The sequence below is a fragment of the Tribolium castaneum genome, chromosome 3 (assembly GCF_031307605.1).
Source record: "Tribolium castaneum strain GA2 chromosome 3, icTriCast1.1, whole genome shotgun sequence".
NCBI classification, from domain to species: domain Eukaryota; kingdom Metazoa; phylum Arthropoda; class Insecta; order Coleoptera; family Tenebrionidae; genus Tribolium; species Tribolium castaneum.
The window spans coordinates 21,388,130-21,401,169 of record NC_087396.1 but is presented as its reverse complement, the minus strand read 5'-3'; the positions used below and the strand labels follow the sequence as shown (position 1 = coordinate 21,401,169).

The 13,040-nt window shown below is 36.9% G+C and overlaps 5 protein-coding genes across 6 annotated transcripts; 3 read left to right on the top strand and 2 right to left on the bottom strand.

Annotated features, from left to right (window-relative positions):
• Positions 1-482: 482 nt before the first annotated feature.
• Cht8 (chitinase 8) lies at positions 483-3,453 on the top strand (the record flags this gene model as incomplete). The annotated part of the gene is given in 6 exon segments (NM_001044629.1): positions 483-554; positions 599-1,002; positions 1,053-1,180; positions 1,227-1,539; positions 2,789-2,911; positions 2,961-3,453. Coding segments are annotated over 6 exon segments (1,491 nt in total). The 3' UTR covers positions 3,414-3,453.
• A 229-nt stretch (positions 3,454-3,682) lies between these two features.
• On the top strand, positions 3,683-5,100 carry LOC107398196 (chitinase-like protein 3). 2 transcript variants are annotated; one of them, XM_015981464.2, is made up of 6 exons: positions 3,683-3,790; positions 3,841-3,975; positions 4,021-4,378; positions 4,422-4,716; positions 4,762-4,875; positions 4,918-5,100. In XM_015981464.2, the coding sequence occupies exons 1-6, from the start codon at positions 3,721-3,723 to the stop codon at positions 5,038-5,040; spliced, it is 1,095 nt and encodes a 364-aa protein (XP_015836950.1). In that variant the 5' UTR covers positions 3,683-3,720; the 3' UTR covers positions 5,041-5,100. The 2 variants fall into 2 exon arrangements, with proteins under 2 accessions (XP_015836950.1, XP_015836951.1); XM_015981465.2 differs by having other exon boundaries at positions 4,762-4,839; positions 4,918-5,058.
• Positions 5,101-5,176: 76 nt separating this feature from the next.
• On the bottom strand, positions 5,177-6,631 carry Chi-5 (chitinase 5). Its single transcript, NM_001039428.1, has 6 exons — positions 6,527-6,631; positions 6,312-6,482; positions 5,923-6,262; positions 5,571-5,883; positions 5,405-5,521; positions 5,177-5,354 (listed from the first exon to the last, which is right to left on the bottom strand). Exons 1-6 carry the CDS (start codon positions 6,585-6,587, stop codon positions 5,223-5,225), a joined length of 1,134 nt encoding a protein of 377 aa, NP_001034517.1. The 5' UTR covers positions 6,588-6,631; the 3' UTR covers positions 5,177-5,222.
• A 1,075-nt stretch (positions 6,632-7,706) lies between these two features.
• Positions 7,707-9,503, bottom strand: LOC135265725 (acidic mammalian chitinase-like). The gene is made up of 5 exons (XM_064355741.1): positions 9,290-9,503; positions 8,739-9,246; positions 8,326-8,689; positions 7,896-7,961; positions 7,707-7,851 (listed from the first exon to the last, which is right to left on the bottom strand). The coding sequence occupies exons 1-5, from the start codon at positions 9,354-9,356 to the stop codon at positions 7,726-7,728; spliced, it is 1,131 nt and encodes a 376-aa protein (XP_064211811.1). The 5' UTR covers positions 9,357-9,503; the 3' UTR covers positions 7,707-7,725.
• A 239-nt stretch (positions 9,504-9,742) lies between these two features.
• Positions 9,743-12,100, top strand: Chi-2 (chitinase 2; the record flags this gene model as incomplete). The annotated part of the gene is given in 5 exon segments (NM_001039427.3): positions 9,743-9,824; positions 10,849-11,237; positions 11,294-11,728; positions 11,774-11,890; positions 11,941-12,100. Coding segments are annotated over 5 exon segments (1,134 nt in total). The 5' UTR covers positions 9,743-9,754.
• Between the last annotated feature and the right edge of the window lie 940 nt (positions 12,101-13,040).

The window sequence follows — 13,040 nt, the reverse complement described above, 5'->3', positions numbered from 1 at the left end:
GGCACATTTTCATACATGCAACGTACAAATAAATATAAATAAAAAATCTACAAGAAAGTTTTTTCGTAGCAAATTACATACCATTTTAGAAAATTTCAAAATTATGATTGAAACGAAATACGTGTTCTATATCAGCTACATTTTCCTCCAAAATAATAAAAATGGTGATAAGACGCGCACATTCCGTAAAGAGTCAATATCTGCACCCAATTGATAAAATTAATACAGCACTGATCACTTTTACGACATTAAGATACCTTAAACTAACAGAATCCTGCAATAAAATTTTTCTCCCTCAACTAAACCAATAAACAGTAGCCCGGTCGCTTAAGATTTTTTCCACCAAAGTGCGGAAAATACCTAATTTAAAACTGATTAATCGTCAATTGCAATAATTAAATTTATTGTCCCTCATAAAAGATTTAACAGATAGCAAGCCCTTATAAATAGGAGACACGTGCTGTTCCAATATTCGCATTAGAAAATGTCAAAGGCTTTAGTAGCGAGTTTCTTGCTGGTTTATTTCAGCGGTGCCCTCGTTTCAGCCACCACAGGTAATTAATTCATTTCATTAAAATTTTAATTGACCGAAGTTTAGACAAAGTGGTGTGCTATTGGGGGACGTGGTCCACTTATCGCTGGGGCAATGGGCGCTTCACTGTCGACCATATTGACCCATATTTGTGCACCCATATCATCTATTCCTTCGTTGGGCTGCAAGCCGATGGTAACGTGAGACACTTGGATGAGTATTTGGACGTGGATGCTGGGACCATAGCTAAGCTAAATGCCCTCAAAGTGAAAAATCCAAATTTGAAAACTTTGATCGCAATTGGGGGATGGAATGAGGGTTCGGAGACGTACTCACAGGTGGCGGCTGACGCCGCCAAACGGGCCACTTTCATCAAGAGTGCCTTGAATTTGGTCCAGAAATGGGGCTTTGATGGGTTTGACCTTGACTGGGAGTACCCTGGACAACGTGGGGGCGCAGCTGCTGATATAGTACCCGAAGTCCAGATTTTTGGACTTCGTTTAACAATTAATTGTTTTAGCAAAACTACGCCACTTTGATTAAGGAATTTAGGGAGGTTTGGGACCAACATGGGTTGCTTTTGACGGCGGCTGTCGCCGCCGCTGGGCCCTCAGTGGACTTGTCTTACCATGTGCCATCTTTGAGCAAGTAAGTTGATTAGGTTTTGTTTCGACGTAATTTTTTTTGTGTGAAGGTATCTCGATTTTATTAATGTGATGGCGTACGATTTGCACGGATCATGGGAGTCGGTGACTGGGCAAAATGCCCCACTTTATGCCTCCTCGATTGACGTTGAGGGTAGTCAAAAGTTACTCAATGTGGATGCTTCCATTCGAGGGTGGATTGAGAGAGGGGCTGATCCAGGAAAATTGGTTCTAGGACTTGGGGTTTATGGGCGAAGTTTCACACTCGCTAGTGCGAGTAATAATAAATTGGGGGCGCCCATTGTGGCAGGAGGGGATGCTGGGAGGTATACAGGGGAGCGTGGAATGATGGGTTACAATGAGGTAATTTTTTTACTTTATTTTTTTAAGTGAATATTTGTCTATTTTTTATTTTAACTAAAAATTTTTTAACTTCACTTTATCTGCAAATTCGTACTTTTATTTTAAATTGATTTGTTATAATTTTTTCCTCGTTGTTTAAATTTTCATTTGACTTCTATCTACAAATTTTGCTGCCAAAATAATTTTTACATTCTTCTCCAGTTTTATTTTCTTTATGACCTTTTATTCAAATTCTTAAAAGTTTTTTCTGGGTTTTTTCTTTTTGTAATTTAATTAGTTTAGAAAATGCCACAACAATCTTTTTTATTTTTTCATAAACTTATATTTCTATTAGACTCAAGATTGTTTTCTTGATTTACTTAAAACTCATTATATTTCGATTCTTAAAAAAACTTTAAGAGTTTTTTGTTCTTGTCTAGTTTTTTTAAAATTGTCTAGCTCTTTTTGTTGGGTCAACCCTACGTTTGAGTATGAGAAGATTTACTACAGAAATATTCCTGTAAACTTCTACTTTTATTTAATTTTTTTCTAGTTTTATTTATTTATTAAATATATTTGTATTTCTTTTGCTTTTTTTATAACTTTAACTGAACATTGCTTTCTATTTATTCAACAGTGAAAATTTTTATTATTTTATACATTTTGTTCTTATGTTTTTACGTATTTATTCTTGCTTTTTTTCTTTTTTCTTTACCATTTAATATTTAATTTTTATTTATTTTTTTTAATTTGCTCGATTTTTGTCTAGTTTTTTCTAATTTTTTTATAACTTTATTGCAATTTTTTTTCTTGTTTTTGTATCTCTTCTTTTATTCATTCTTCAATGTTATTTTGAGTCCTTATCCAGTTTATTTATTATTTCCTTGAGCAAAATATTTTTTTAGTTTGTTCTCTTTATTTGCCTTTTTATATTTTTTCGCAGATTTATTAAACTTTAAAGTTTCGTCAGATTTATTAATTTAAATTTTTTCTAGAATTTTCTCCATTTTCTAATTTAAATACTAAACAAAAGTCTAAATCATTTTTAGTCTTCTATTTTAATTTTTCTTAATTAATGTCCACTTGCTTTCTAAAGTTTTTTTCTAAATTATTAACTGTTTTTTTTCTCACCTTCGTTATCTTTTTTTTTAGCTTTTCATTGTCTTAATTTTTTACATTCTTTACAATCTTCTTTCTTGAACTTATTTTATTTCGTCCGTAATTTTCTTTAAAAATTAAATAAAATTAGAAATTCTCATTCTCAAAATAGATCGTGGAAGCTCAAAATGCAGGCGGTTGGACCACTGTATGGGACGACGAGCAAAAAACGCCCTACATGTACAAGGGAAACCAATGGGTTGGTTACGACAACCCCAAATCGATCGCAATCAAGGTACAATTTTCTTAATAATATTTTCCACAAATTTAACAATTCCTCAAAGGTACAATACGCCAAATCGTTGAACCTTGCCGGAGTCATGATCTGGTCCATTGAAACCGACGATTTCAACGGCCTTAGCGGAACCAAATACCAGATTTTGAACGCAATTAACGCCGCTTTGAAATCCGATGAAATCCCTCCTGAGCCTGTACCGACTCCTGAACCCCAACCAACCCAGACCACTGAATCTGAGCCAACTCAGGCCTCCGAACAACCAACAGAATCTTCGACAACTCAAAAACCTCAAACTACCAAAACTCCAGAATCTGGAAATGAGTCAGATGGGGTTTGTACCAAGGAAGGGATTGTGAGGGATCCAAGTGACTGCTCTGTTTACTACACTTGTGTGTCTGATGGAAGTAAATTGGTCAGCATCCAGAGGAAGTGCAACCATGGGCTGGTCTACGACCTGGAACTCAACATCTGCAATTATCCACAAGTTGTCCAGTGTTGAGTTTTGCTGTTTTAATCACAAATAAAGATTTATAAAGCAACTGTGTTTTATTGTTCTTGTTTTTCTATCACTTTATAAAAATTTTTCTCCCTTCTTTTCCCTCTTTTTATAAAAAAAAGAAATTAAAAAATGTTGTTTTTTTTTAAATAATGAGCACCCTAGAAGTACAATAACACTTAGTTTTTGGTAAAAACACTCGACTGAAGATGGTTTCTGAATTGCACTAGATAATAGTGTTCTATAAATAAGAATTTTTTCCACGCAAACACTTGATTAAATAGCTCACTTTGCTGATATTTCGTCCGAAATGTATTTGAAATTAGCCATTTTGTCACTACTTCAAGCCACTTTCTTCCAAAACACGGAAACAACAATCGGTAGGTCAAAAAATCCCAGTCAATTACAATAAATTATTAATTAATTACAGTGTCATGTTATTACGAAAGCTGGCTTTTTGAAAAATTCGCCCCTGAAGACATTGACGTTTCAATTTGCACTCACATCAATTACGCCTTTTTGGGGATTCACCCCAATGGCACTTTCCGACTCGATGGAAGCGAAGGTAATTTTTTTTACCCAAATGTTTTTGAAATGAAGGGTATTTTAGATATTTTAAAACGGTTGGGGGCCCTCAAGTCGCTAAACCCTGACCTGAAATTACTCATAAGTGTGGGTGGTTGGGCCGAGGGCTCGACAACATTCTCAGAGGTCGCTGCTGACGCCGATAAGAAGAAAACTGCAGCTGAGAGCGCCCTCTACTACATGCAAACGTACGATTTTGACGGGATTGACCTTGACTGGGAGTATCCCGGCGAAAGGGGGGGAACCCCCGCTGATAAGGAGAACTTCATCGATATGTTAACAGTAATAAGGGAGGTTTTTGACCAAAATGGGGGAGGATTAGTAACAGCGGCCGTTTGGGCGATTCCGCAAAAAAGCAGCTACAATGTTAATTCCTTGTCCAAGTACTTTATTAGTCGAATAATGTAACAAAATATTTTTTTCTAGAATTGTAGATTACATAAACGTGATGACGTACGATTTGCACAGCTCTGCTGATAATAAAACAGGGGAGAATTCGCCACTTTATCCCTCATCTAGTGACAGTGACTGGGAGCGGGAAAATACAAACTGTGACGCTTCGATCAACAATTGGTTGAATAGTGGAGCTGATCCGACGAAATTGGTCCTAGGTTTGGGGTTCTATGGCAAAACTTACGAACTTGCAGACCCTGGGGAACACACAGTTGGGGCACCAACGGTCGGGCCAGGGGTTGGCGGTGGAGGCCTAGGATATCCTGAAGTAATGATTATTTGGTATTATTTTTTTTAAGATTTTTGCGCACAGATTTGCCAATTGACCGACTGGACTGAGGCTTGGGATGACGAACAACAAGTACCGTACAAATACAAGGGGAATCAATGGGTTGGTTATGATGATCCTAAATCGATCGGACTGAAGGTGATAATTTTTTTTTTTGGAAATATTGTATTTTGGTTTTAGGTCCAATATGCCAAGGAACGCAATCTGGGAGGTGTGATGATGTGGGCTGTGGACATTGATGACAAGGATGGGGTCTGTGGCGAGAAAAATCCTCTCCTAAATGCAATTAAAAATAATTTGTAATTAAATATTAATAAGTGAACAATAAACTCGTCAAAGCAATAAGTGTTGTTTTATTGGCTTACCTTAATTTATATTAAACAATAAAAAAAGTATTCAAAATAGATTTTTTTGTGGTGATAAAATAAAAATGCAAATATACTGTTTGAAACTAAACTGTTTATTTTTATTTCATTTAACATTTTCTAATTTGCTTTCATCGCATCATTGACGGCATGCAATAGCGCATTTTTGGTCCCACAAGTGGCATGTAAATCGTCCGTTTCAATCGACCAGATCATAACACCGGCCAAATTATTATCCTTGGCATATTGAGCCTAAAACCAAAGCCTTAAAATTCGAAAAATAGTCACAATCACGAAATCACCTTCAAAGCCACCGACTTTGGATTATCAAACCCAACCCACAGCGTATCATCGTACAAATACGGAACCTTCTGCGTATCATCCCATTCGATTATCCCGTTTTTGTGAAACTCACACAACTGGAACAAACTGTCAGCGATTCAAACGCTAAAAAATTCAAAACTTCACCTCATTGTACCCCAGCGTGCCCATATTTTCGGTGAAATCCCCAGGTGGGGCCGGCCCACTCGACGGGGACCCCAAATCGTGCTGACTCGCGTCAACCAGAGTGAACGCATGACCATAGAATGCAATCCCAATGGCCAGTTTCTGCGGATCAGCACCGCTCAGGATCCAGTGCGTTATGGACGAATTTGCGTTCAAGTTGTCCCTCTGCCACTCGCCGTCCAGTGGGGAGGCATAAAGGGGCGAGTTCTGGGCCGTGACCCCCGCCCAAGACCCGTGGAAATCATAAGTCATGACGTTAATCACGTCTAAAACACTTGAGGGAATTTTTGGGGAGTCACATACATCGTTTTACTTGGACATGGCCGGGACGTCGTAGGCGGCGTCGGTCGGAATGGCCGCCACCGCCACCGTCAAGAGATAGCCCCCAGGTCTGAACGCCTCCTTCAAATCGCTCAAGAGAGTGATGAAATTCGCGCGGTCTCCTTCCAGAGGGTACTCCCAGTCCACGTCAAGTCCGTCGAAGTTGTACGTTTCGAAGAACTCCAAGGCGCTCTTGGCCATCGTGGCGCGTTTGGTGGCGTCGGCGGCGACGGCCGTGAAGGTGGCGGTGCCGGCGGCGTACCCGCCAAGGCTGAAGAGGGCCTTCAGGGCCGGGTTGGTTTTCTTCAAAGCGGCCACCTTTTGCAAACCCCCTAATTTTTTTTCTATTAATTGTATCATTTTTTGTAAAATTGAACTAACCGTTGGTGATGTCCGTCGCGTTGTCCAAAATTAGGAGACTCCCGTCGTCGTTAAGGCCCAGAAAGGCGTAATTGACATGGGTGCAGAGGTTGGCATCGATGTCTTCGGGGGTGAATTTGCCGTTTCCGGGCCTGTTGGCGCCCCAGCTCGCATAGTAGCAGATGATTTTGTCTGGAAATGTGGCTTCGAAAAGGGAAAATTGGGCGATTACGTACCTGAAGCCGCTGAAGTGAATTGCAAAGTTGTGGCACTTAGAATAAGTGTTAGGAGAAGCATTTTGGTGGAATTTCAATGGGTCAGCTTAATTTTGTGTATTTTATATCATGCCGTAATCACGCACAACGAAATAAACACTTGATTTTATCGTTCAGATAAATAGCGAACATTTTGACAATTCTCGAACAGATAAAAATACAAATTGTGAAATAATTCAAAAATTGTTTCTTTTCCATATTTCCATTGTTTACACTATTTGACCGTTTGAAAAGTTTTTTTACAATCTTATTTTTTTATTTGGAATAAAAACAACCCACAATTTAATAAATAATCATTATTAAGAAGTATTAATAACGATTCAATTCTAAATATTTTTTTCAGTGTCAATAAAATCTTTGGGATTTTTTTTTCATATAATTTTAATTTTATCAAATATCAAAAAATAAAAAATATGGCAGGTGATTTGAGCTCTTCCAAGGCGATCAAGGATTCATTTGCCCGAAACAAGGACGAAAGTTGACATTTTTGGCCAAAAATTGCAAACATTATCGGCCATTTTGCATCGAAGACGAAACTAGTTTTGTGGGGGAAGAGCCAGCGTTGGTTTACCGTCTCATTTGTTTCACGAGTGCGTAGAAATTACCTCCTCCTTATTTATCTACCGCACAAAAAATTGCAAGGTGTTTGTGTGTTTATTATTTTAAATATTCGCCGACATTTTCCCAACTTCTAGGTTTCAAACTATAAAAATGCCAACATCGCATTTTCTGGCAATGTTAGTTGTTATTGTTACAAATTGTTACGATCAGCATAAGCTTTATCCAGACAAATGCCATAATCATCGTTTTCTCTCAAAATAAAGTTCATGGACAAAACCAAGCCGGAATATTATAGCTAGTACAGCTATCAAAAAAAAAATAATTCGAAAAAATTAAACATATTATGTTAGTAAAAGATAAGATTTTATTTTAATTATTTAATTCTTATTATTGTCTATCTTATTTAAATGCAATCTTTATTTATCTTTACTTTTATTTAGTGTTTTGAAAGTTTTTTTGTCGCATTTTTTGGAAGCAGATTTGAAAATGTTTTTAATTATTGAATGTTAATTTTCTTTTTGAAGAAAATGATTTTTTTAAATTTTGTATGAAGAAACGTAAAAAAATTAAATAATAAGACTTTTGAAATCAACTTTTTATTATTTCATTTCTTTATTAACAGCCTTCAAAAGTCCGTTCTTCTCGCCACAAAACTCGTGCATATCGTCGGTTTCAATCGACCACACGAAAACCCCGGCCAAATTCTTCTCTTTCGCGTATTGGACCTAAAAAGAAACTCAAAAATTTGCAAAAAAACTCAAAATATTGCCTTGTATTTGATCGACTCTTCATTGTCGTAACCGATCCAAAAATCGCCATCGTACAAATAGGGTACCTTCATGTAATGTACCCATTATAAATATCCCTTTAACGTTATAATTATCATTATCATTAGTAAACATCTTTCATTATCATTAGCAAACGTCTTAAATTTAATTTGTATCATCTACATCCGGCATGTTCAACTTTGTACCTAATTACTTTACTATCTCGAGTCCACTTTTATTTGTACATTCTTCCGCTTATCGCCTTTCATCCCTCTATATATAAGAAATCATTTTTATGTTATAGGGCAGTCAGAATAAGTTAGTTGTTACTGTACGACCTAATGTCAATTCCAAATTCCAAGTTTTAATAAATTATAGTAGTAGTTAGAAGTAAAGTGCTGGAGTTTCTCTTTCCCATCACCGGACCATCACATTCATATCATCCAGAAACTCCACAGTCCCACTCTTGTGAAACTCACAAATCTCGTTATAGCCCAAAGTCCCTAAATTATCGGTGTACGGTCCTGGATTTCCCGGCGCACTTGATGGCGCATTCAAGCCATGGTCTCCTGGGTTTGTTAGGATGTAAGAGTGCCCGTAGAAGGCGATCCCTAGCACGACCTTCTGTGGGTCCGCACCACCATTGACCCATTGGGTGATGGCACCGTCGGTGTTGCGATTTTCACGCATCCAATCGCTTTCGTTCACTCCGCCGTAAAGCGGGGAGTTTTCGGCAGTGTAGCCAACCCACATGGCGTGGAAATCATAAGTCATGATGTTAATTAAGTCCAAAACCCTTCAAAAAATTTTGGTAATTTTTGGAACAAGTTCAAGAAAAAAAATACTTGGACATTGTTGGTATGTCATAACCGCCAACTTCTGACGGGATTGAGTTGACCGCAGCCGTCAGGAGGTAGCCCCCAGGTTTGAAAGCCTCGCTCAAAGCGGTTAAAAGAGCATTGAAGGCTTCTTTACCATATGGGTACTCCCAGTCCACGTCCAACCCATCAAAATTATAAGTTTGGAAAAACTCGATCGCGCTTTTCGCCATGGCTTGCTGCTTCTGGGCGTCTTGTGAGATCGAAATGAAGGCGTCTGTCCCAGCAGCTGCCCCTCCCAGACTTAGCAACACTTTCAGATTCGGGTTGATTTTTTTCAAATCGCTGACGCGTTTAAAACCCCCTTGCTTGACGTTGTTTTCTTCGTCTTCGACTTTGATGGTACCGTCCGAGTTTAACCCAGCGAAGGCATAGTTGATGTGGGTGCAAAGGGTTGGGTCGATGTCCTCTGGGACGAATTTACCATTGCCCTCACGGGTCACAGCCCAACTGGCGTAGTAACAAATTATCTTGTCTGGAAAGTTAATTAGGGAAAGTTTGGGGTGGAAACAACTGACCTGTAGCTGCATACGCCTGGCCGAAGCAAATCGCGCACAGGGCGATTGTTATCAAATTTCGCATCATTCTGATTGGACTTACTCGAGTGAGGATTGGTTTTATTTTGGGATTTTTTGAGTATTTTGACCGGTTTTGAGTGCGGCACGACTGAGATAAAAATTGAGGTACTTAAAGCTGGAGCGATTTTATCTCAGCGAGGTTTCAAAAATTAAAAAACTACTGATTTGTCGAATAGGCTTGGGGAAAAAATTCGTTGGTGCTCTCAATATTGATTGGGGAAAGTTTTTGCAATTATCTCAATTAGTGCTTAAGTAGGCCGATAAACACTTCAATTATTCATAGTGCCAACGTAAAAATACAAAACTCTTCAAATTATCTCCGAGATAATTATCGATTTGTAGGTGCTATAAAAACAAACAGTTAATTTAAACAATGTCAAGATCCTAGTTAAAGCAAACACCAAGATGTTTGCCAAGTTTTGGGTTTTTTTGGCTCTTTTTTGCCTCCACGTCCAGCACAGCCATGGTGCCACAGGTAATTTACCCTAATTTAATAAAATTTTAATTTTTAAAGACTTTAAAAATCAGTTTTTTTTGTGAAATATTACTTATTTTATTATTATTTTAAATAAATAAATTCTTTTGTCTAATTACCTACTTCTTACCTTCATCGTTGCTAACTGTGAACTTTATTTTAAAAAATACAGTTTTATTTTTTATTACAAGCAACGAGTGGTAAAAAAATCGTTAAAAACATTATTTAATTGTTTATCTTTACAAAAGGAAGATATGATTATTTTAAGATTTCACTAAAATGTGTTGCTCTGTTTTGCGTTACACCAATTTAAAAATACCGCAAACTTTAATTCATTTTTGAGTACGAGTTATTATTGAATTAGGTTTTATCTTATCTACAATTTTAAAATTTAAAAAATAGTAAGAGTTTATTTTTTTTGAAACTTTTTACTGACACACATATTAAAAAAAACAAGTTCGTGTTGATTCGTTCTGTATACAGGGTGGCTCAATATTCGCGACCCAGCGAAAAATTTTGCTGAGAATAATATAAATTTGTGTTAGTTTAAAATAATAAATAGAGATCTAATAGTAAAAAATTGTTAATAACGGAGATATAAAAAACATAGTATATAATGCCATCATGAAAATTTTACAAACAAAACTATATTTTATAATTTAAATTAATTCTCTGCTTACACAAAAACTGAAATCCTCTACTAATTTACAATTTTTGAATTCACCGAGTTCCTATTGTTTAACTAAAAGCTAAAAAGTTTTTGTTTCTCATTCGTTTATCTTTCTATAGTAAATATACAGGGTTGATCTACTAAAAGTATTTTTTACTAGATTCCAAAAACTCATAGTCACACAAAAATCAGCGTATTATTAAATACTTATTTTTTTAATTTGCATTTATTTATATATTATATATATATTTATATATATATTTATTTATAAAAAAAAATAACTTATGGTATACATAAATTAATTAGATAACTGAAGAAAAAAGTAAATTTATTTCAACTTAATTAAATTTCTAGACAAAGTAATTTGCTACGTTGCCAGTTGGGCGATTTACCGCCCTGACAAGGGCGAGTACCACCCAAAAAACATCGACCCGAACATATGCACCCACATTAACTATGCTTTCCTGGGCGTTTACCCCAATGGTACTCTCCAAATGATCGACGAATGGGGCGACATTGAAAAAGGAAATTTCGCCGAAGTCGAAGCTTTGAAAGAAATCAATCCAAACTTGAAAACAATAATCAGCATAGGAGGCTGGAACGCCGGAAACGCCATTTTGGCGCCGATCGCCGCCTCACCGGAACTCAGAGCCAACCTGATTGCCAGCTCTTTCGAGTACTTCGAGAAATACGGCTTCAACGGGCTGGACATCGACTGGGAATATCCGGAGGCCAAAGACAAAGTTAGGAACGAGATAAAAAAAAACATTTTTTTTTTATTTTTATTTCTTTATTAAAGGAAAATTTCATAACTCTCCTCCGAGAGATCAAGGAGGCGTTCCAGCCCAAAGGTCACCTTCTGACCATCGCCGTGTCGGCGATTCCCATCGACGACGCCTACGACATTCCCGGCATGTCCGAGAACGTGGACGTCATCAACCTCATGACCTACGACTTCCATATACCTGGGGGCGGCATCGCTGCCGAAAACTCGCCCCTTTATTGGGGTGGTGCGGACACCCCATGGCAGAGAGAATACGAAAACGTCAACTCGACGGTGGTCAACTGGGTCAATGCTGGGGCAGACCCAGGGAAGCTTACCATCGGGTTGGCCTTCTACGGGCACACTTTCCAGCTGGCTGATCCGGCCCAGCACGACCTGGGGGCGCCTGTCATCGATGCGGGAATGTCGGGGCCCTACACCAAGGGCTACGGGGTCATGGGTTTCAACGAGGTAAATGATTAATTCAATGAAACTAGTTTAATTTTTTTCTTAAAGATTTGTGAATTTACGGGTGATTGGACGCGGGTGTTTGACGACCAGCAGAAGGTGCCATATAAGTATAAGGACGACCAGTGGATTGGGTATGACGATGAGGAGTCGGTGGCTTTGAAGGTTTAGTTGTTTTTATTGTGTTTTTTGTGTTATGGTTTTGTTTGATTTAGGTTCAGTTTGCCAAGGACCATAATATGGCAGGGCTTATGATTTGGACGGTCGATATGGACGATTTCTTGGGCCTGTGTGGGCCGAAGAACGGGCTACTTGAAGTGATTAAGCAAAATTTGTAATAAGTTAATTACTTTTTTCAAAGAATAAATTACTTTAGATTTTATGTTGTTTCATTCATGTTTAAGCCCCAGTTACAAGACCAAAAACAAAACACTACAAAAACAAAAAAATATTCTTTGGGTATTTTGAAAAATCAAAATAAATAATACTTTAGTTATAAATAAATCGTCAGGCAAAATTTGTTGTTTTTCCCCGGCTACATTCTAATCAGCTAACTCAACTTCGTTTCGGGCTTCATTATTAAAACTTAATCACGCTGTAAAATTGTACTTACCGCACAAAAATTATAAATAACAATTATTGGTCCAATGACTATATGAAAAAAGTTCAAATAATAATTTTTGGCCAAGTTTTTTGCTAAATACAAAAAAATTTACAAAGTGATGGAAATTGTTTCAATGAAAAAATTACCTGAGAAAACAGTAAACTTAGAGCAAACATTATTGCTTAACAATTAGTTATTTATTTGTTGTTTTTTTTTGGCAATTTTCTGCTGCTATAAAGGAGTCTTGACATGTGGACACTACGTCTTCAAATCTTTCGTTTTTGGAAAAAATTAAGTCTAGCATTTTTGAGATGTTTGTCAGGCTGTGGAGAATTACAAAAGCGCATTTGATGCAAATAAGAAACTGTTTGCTTTTTTAAACATAGCGGTTTATGTGAACAAATTTATTCCAATTTTTAACAAAATTTTGTGTATTGTACGAATTTAAATAAGAATCTGGTGAAAAACGAGAGACCTGGTTATTGCATCGTTGCAGTCAGATTATTATCTTTGGCACATTGAGCCTAAATCAAACATTGAAATCTAAATTCGGCAATTTTTACAAGTGTTGATATCTTGAATAATGATTAACATCTATGGCAAATTAATTTCAATACCACCGAATTTAGGTTATCAAATTGATCCAAGGAAACTTTTTGAGTATTTTTCTTTTGTGGAATTAACCCAAATAATAAAACCTCAAAAAACAAA

Bases quoted from the DNA above. Each gene is read 5' to 3' on its own strand.
- Chi-5 (NM_001039428.1), bottom strand. From the start codon at position 6,587: ATGCTTCTCCTAACACTTATTCTAAGTGCCACAACTTTGCAATTCACT. The intron at 6,483-6,526 runs GTACGTAATCGC...CCACATTTCCAG, and splicing joins ATTCACTTCAGCGGCTTCAG to ACAAAATCATCTGCTACTAT. The intron at 6,263-6,311 runs GTTAGTTCAATT...AAAAAAAATTAG, and splicing joins CGCGACGGACATCACCAACG to GGGGTTTGCAAAAGGTGGCC.
- LOC107398196 (XM_015981464.2), top strand. From the start codon at position 3,721: ATGTATTTGAAATTAGCCATTTTGTCACTACTTCAAGCCACTTTCTTC. The intron at 3,976-4,020 runs GTAATTTTTTTT...AGGGTATTTTAG, and splicing joins CCGACTCGATGGAAGCGAAG to ATATTTTAAAACGGTTGGGG. The intron at 4,717-4,761 runs GTAATGATTATT...TTTTGCGCACAG, and splicing joins GAGGCCTAGGATATCCTGAA to ATTTGCCAATTGACCGACTG.
- LOC135265725 (XM_064355741.1), bottom strand. From the start codon at position 9,356: ATGATGCGAAATTTGATAACAATCGCCCTGTGCGCGATTTGCTTCGGC. The intron at 9,247-9,289 runs GTCAGTTGTTTC...TTAACTTTCCAG, and splicing joins CCAGGCGTATGCAGCTACAG to ACAAGATAATTTGTTACTAC. The intron at 8,690-8,738 runs GTATTTTTTTTC...AATTTTTTGAAG, and splicing joins GACATACCAACAATGTCCAA to GGTTTTGGACTTAATTAACA.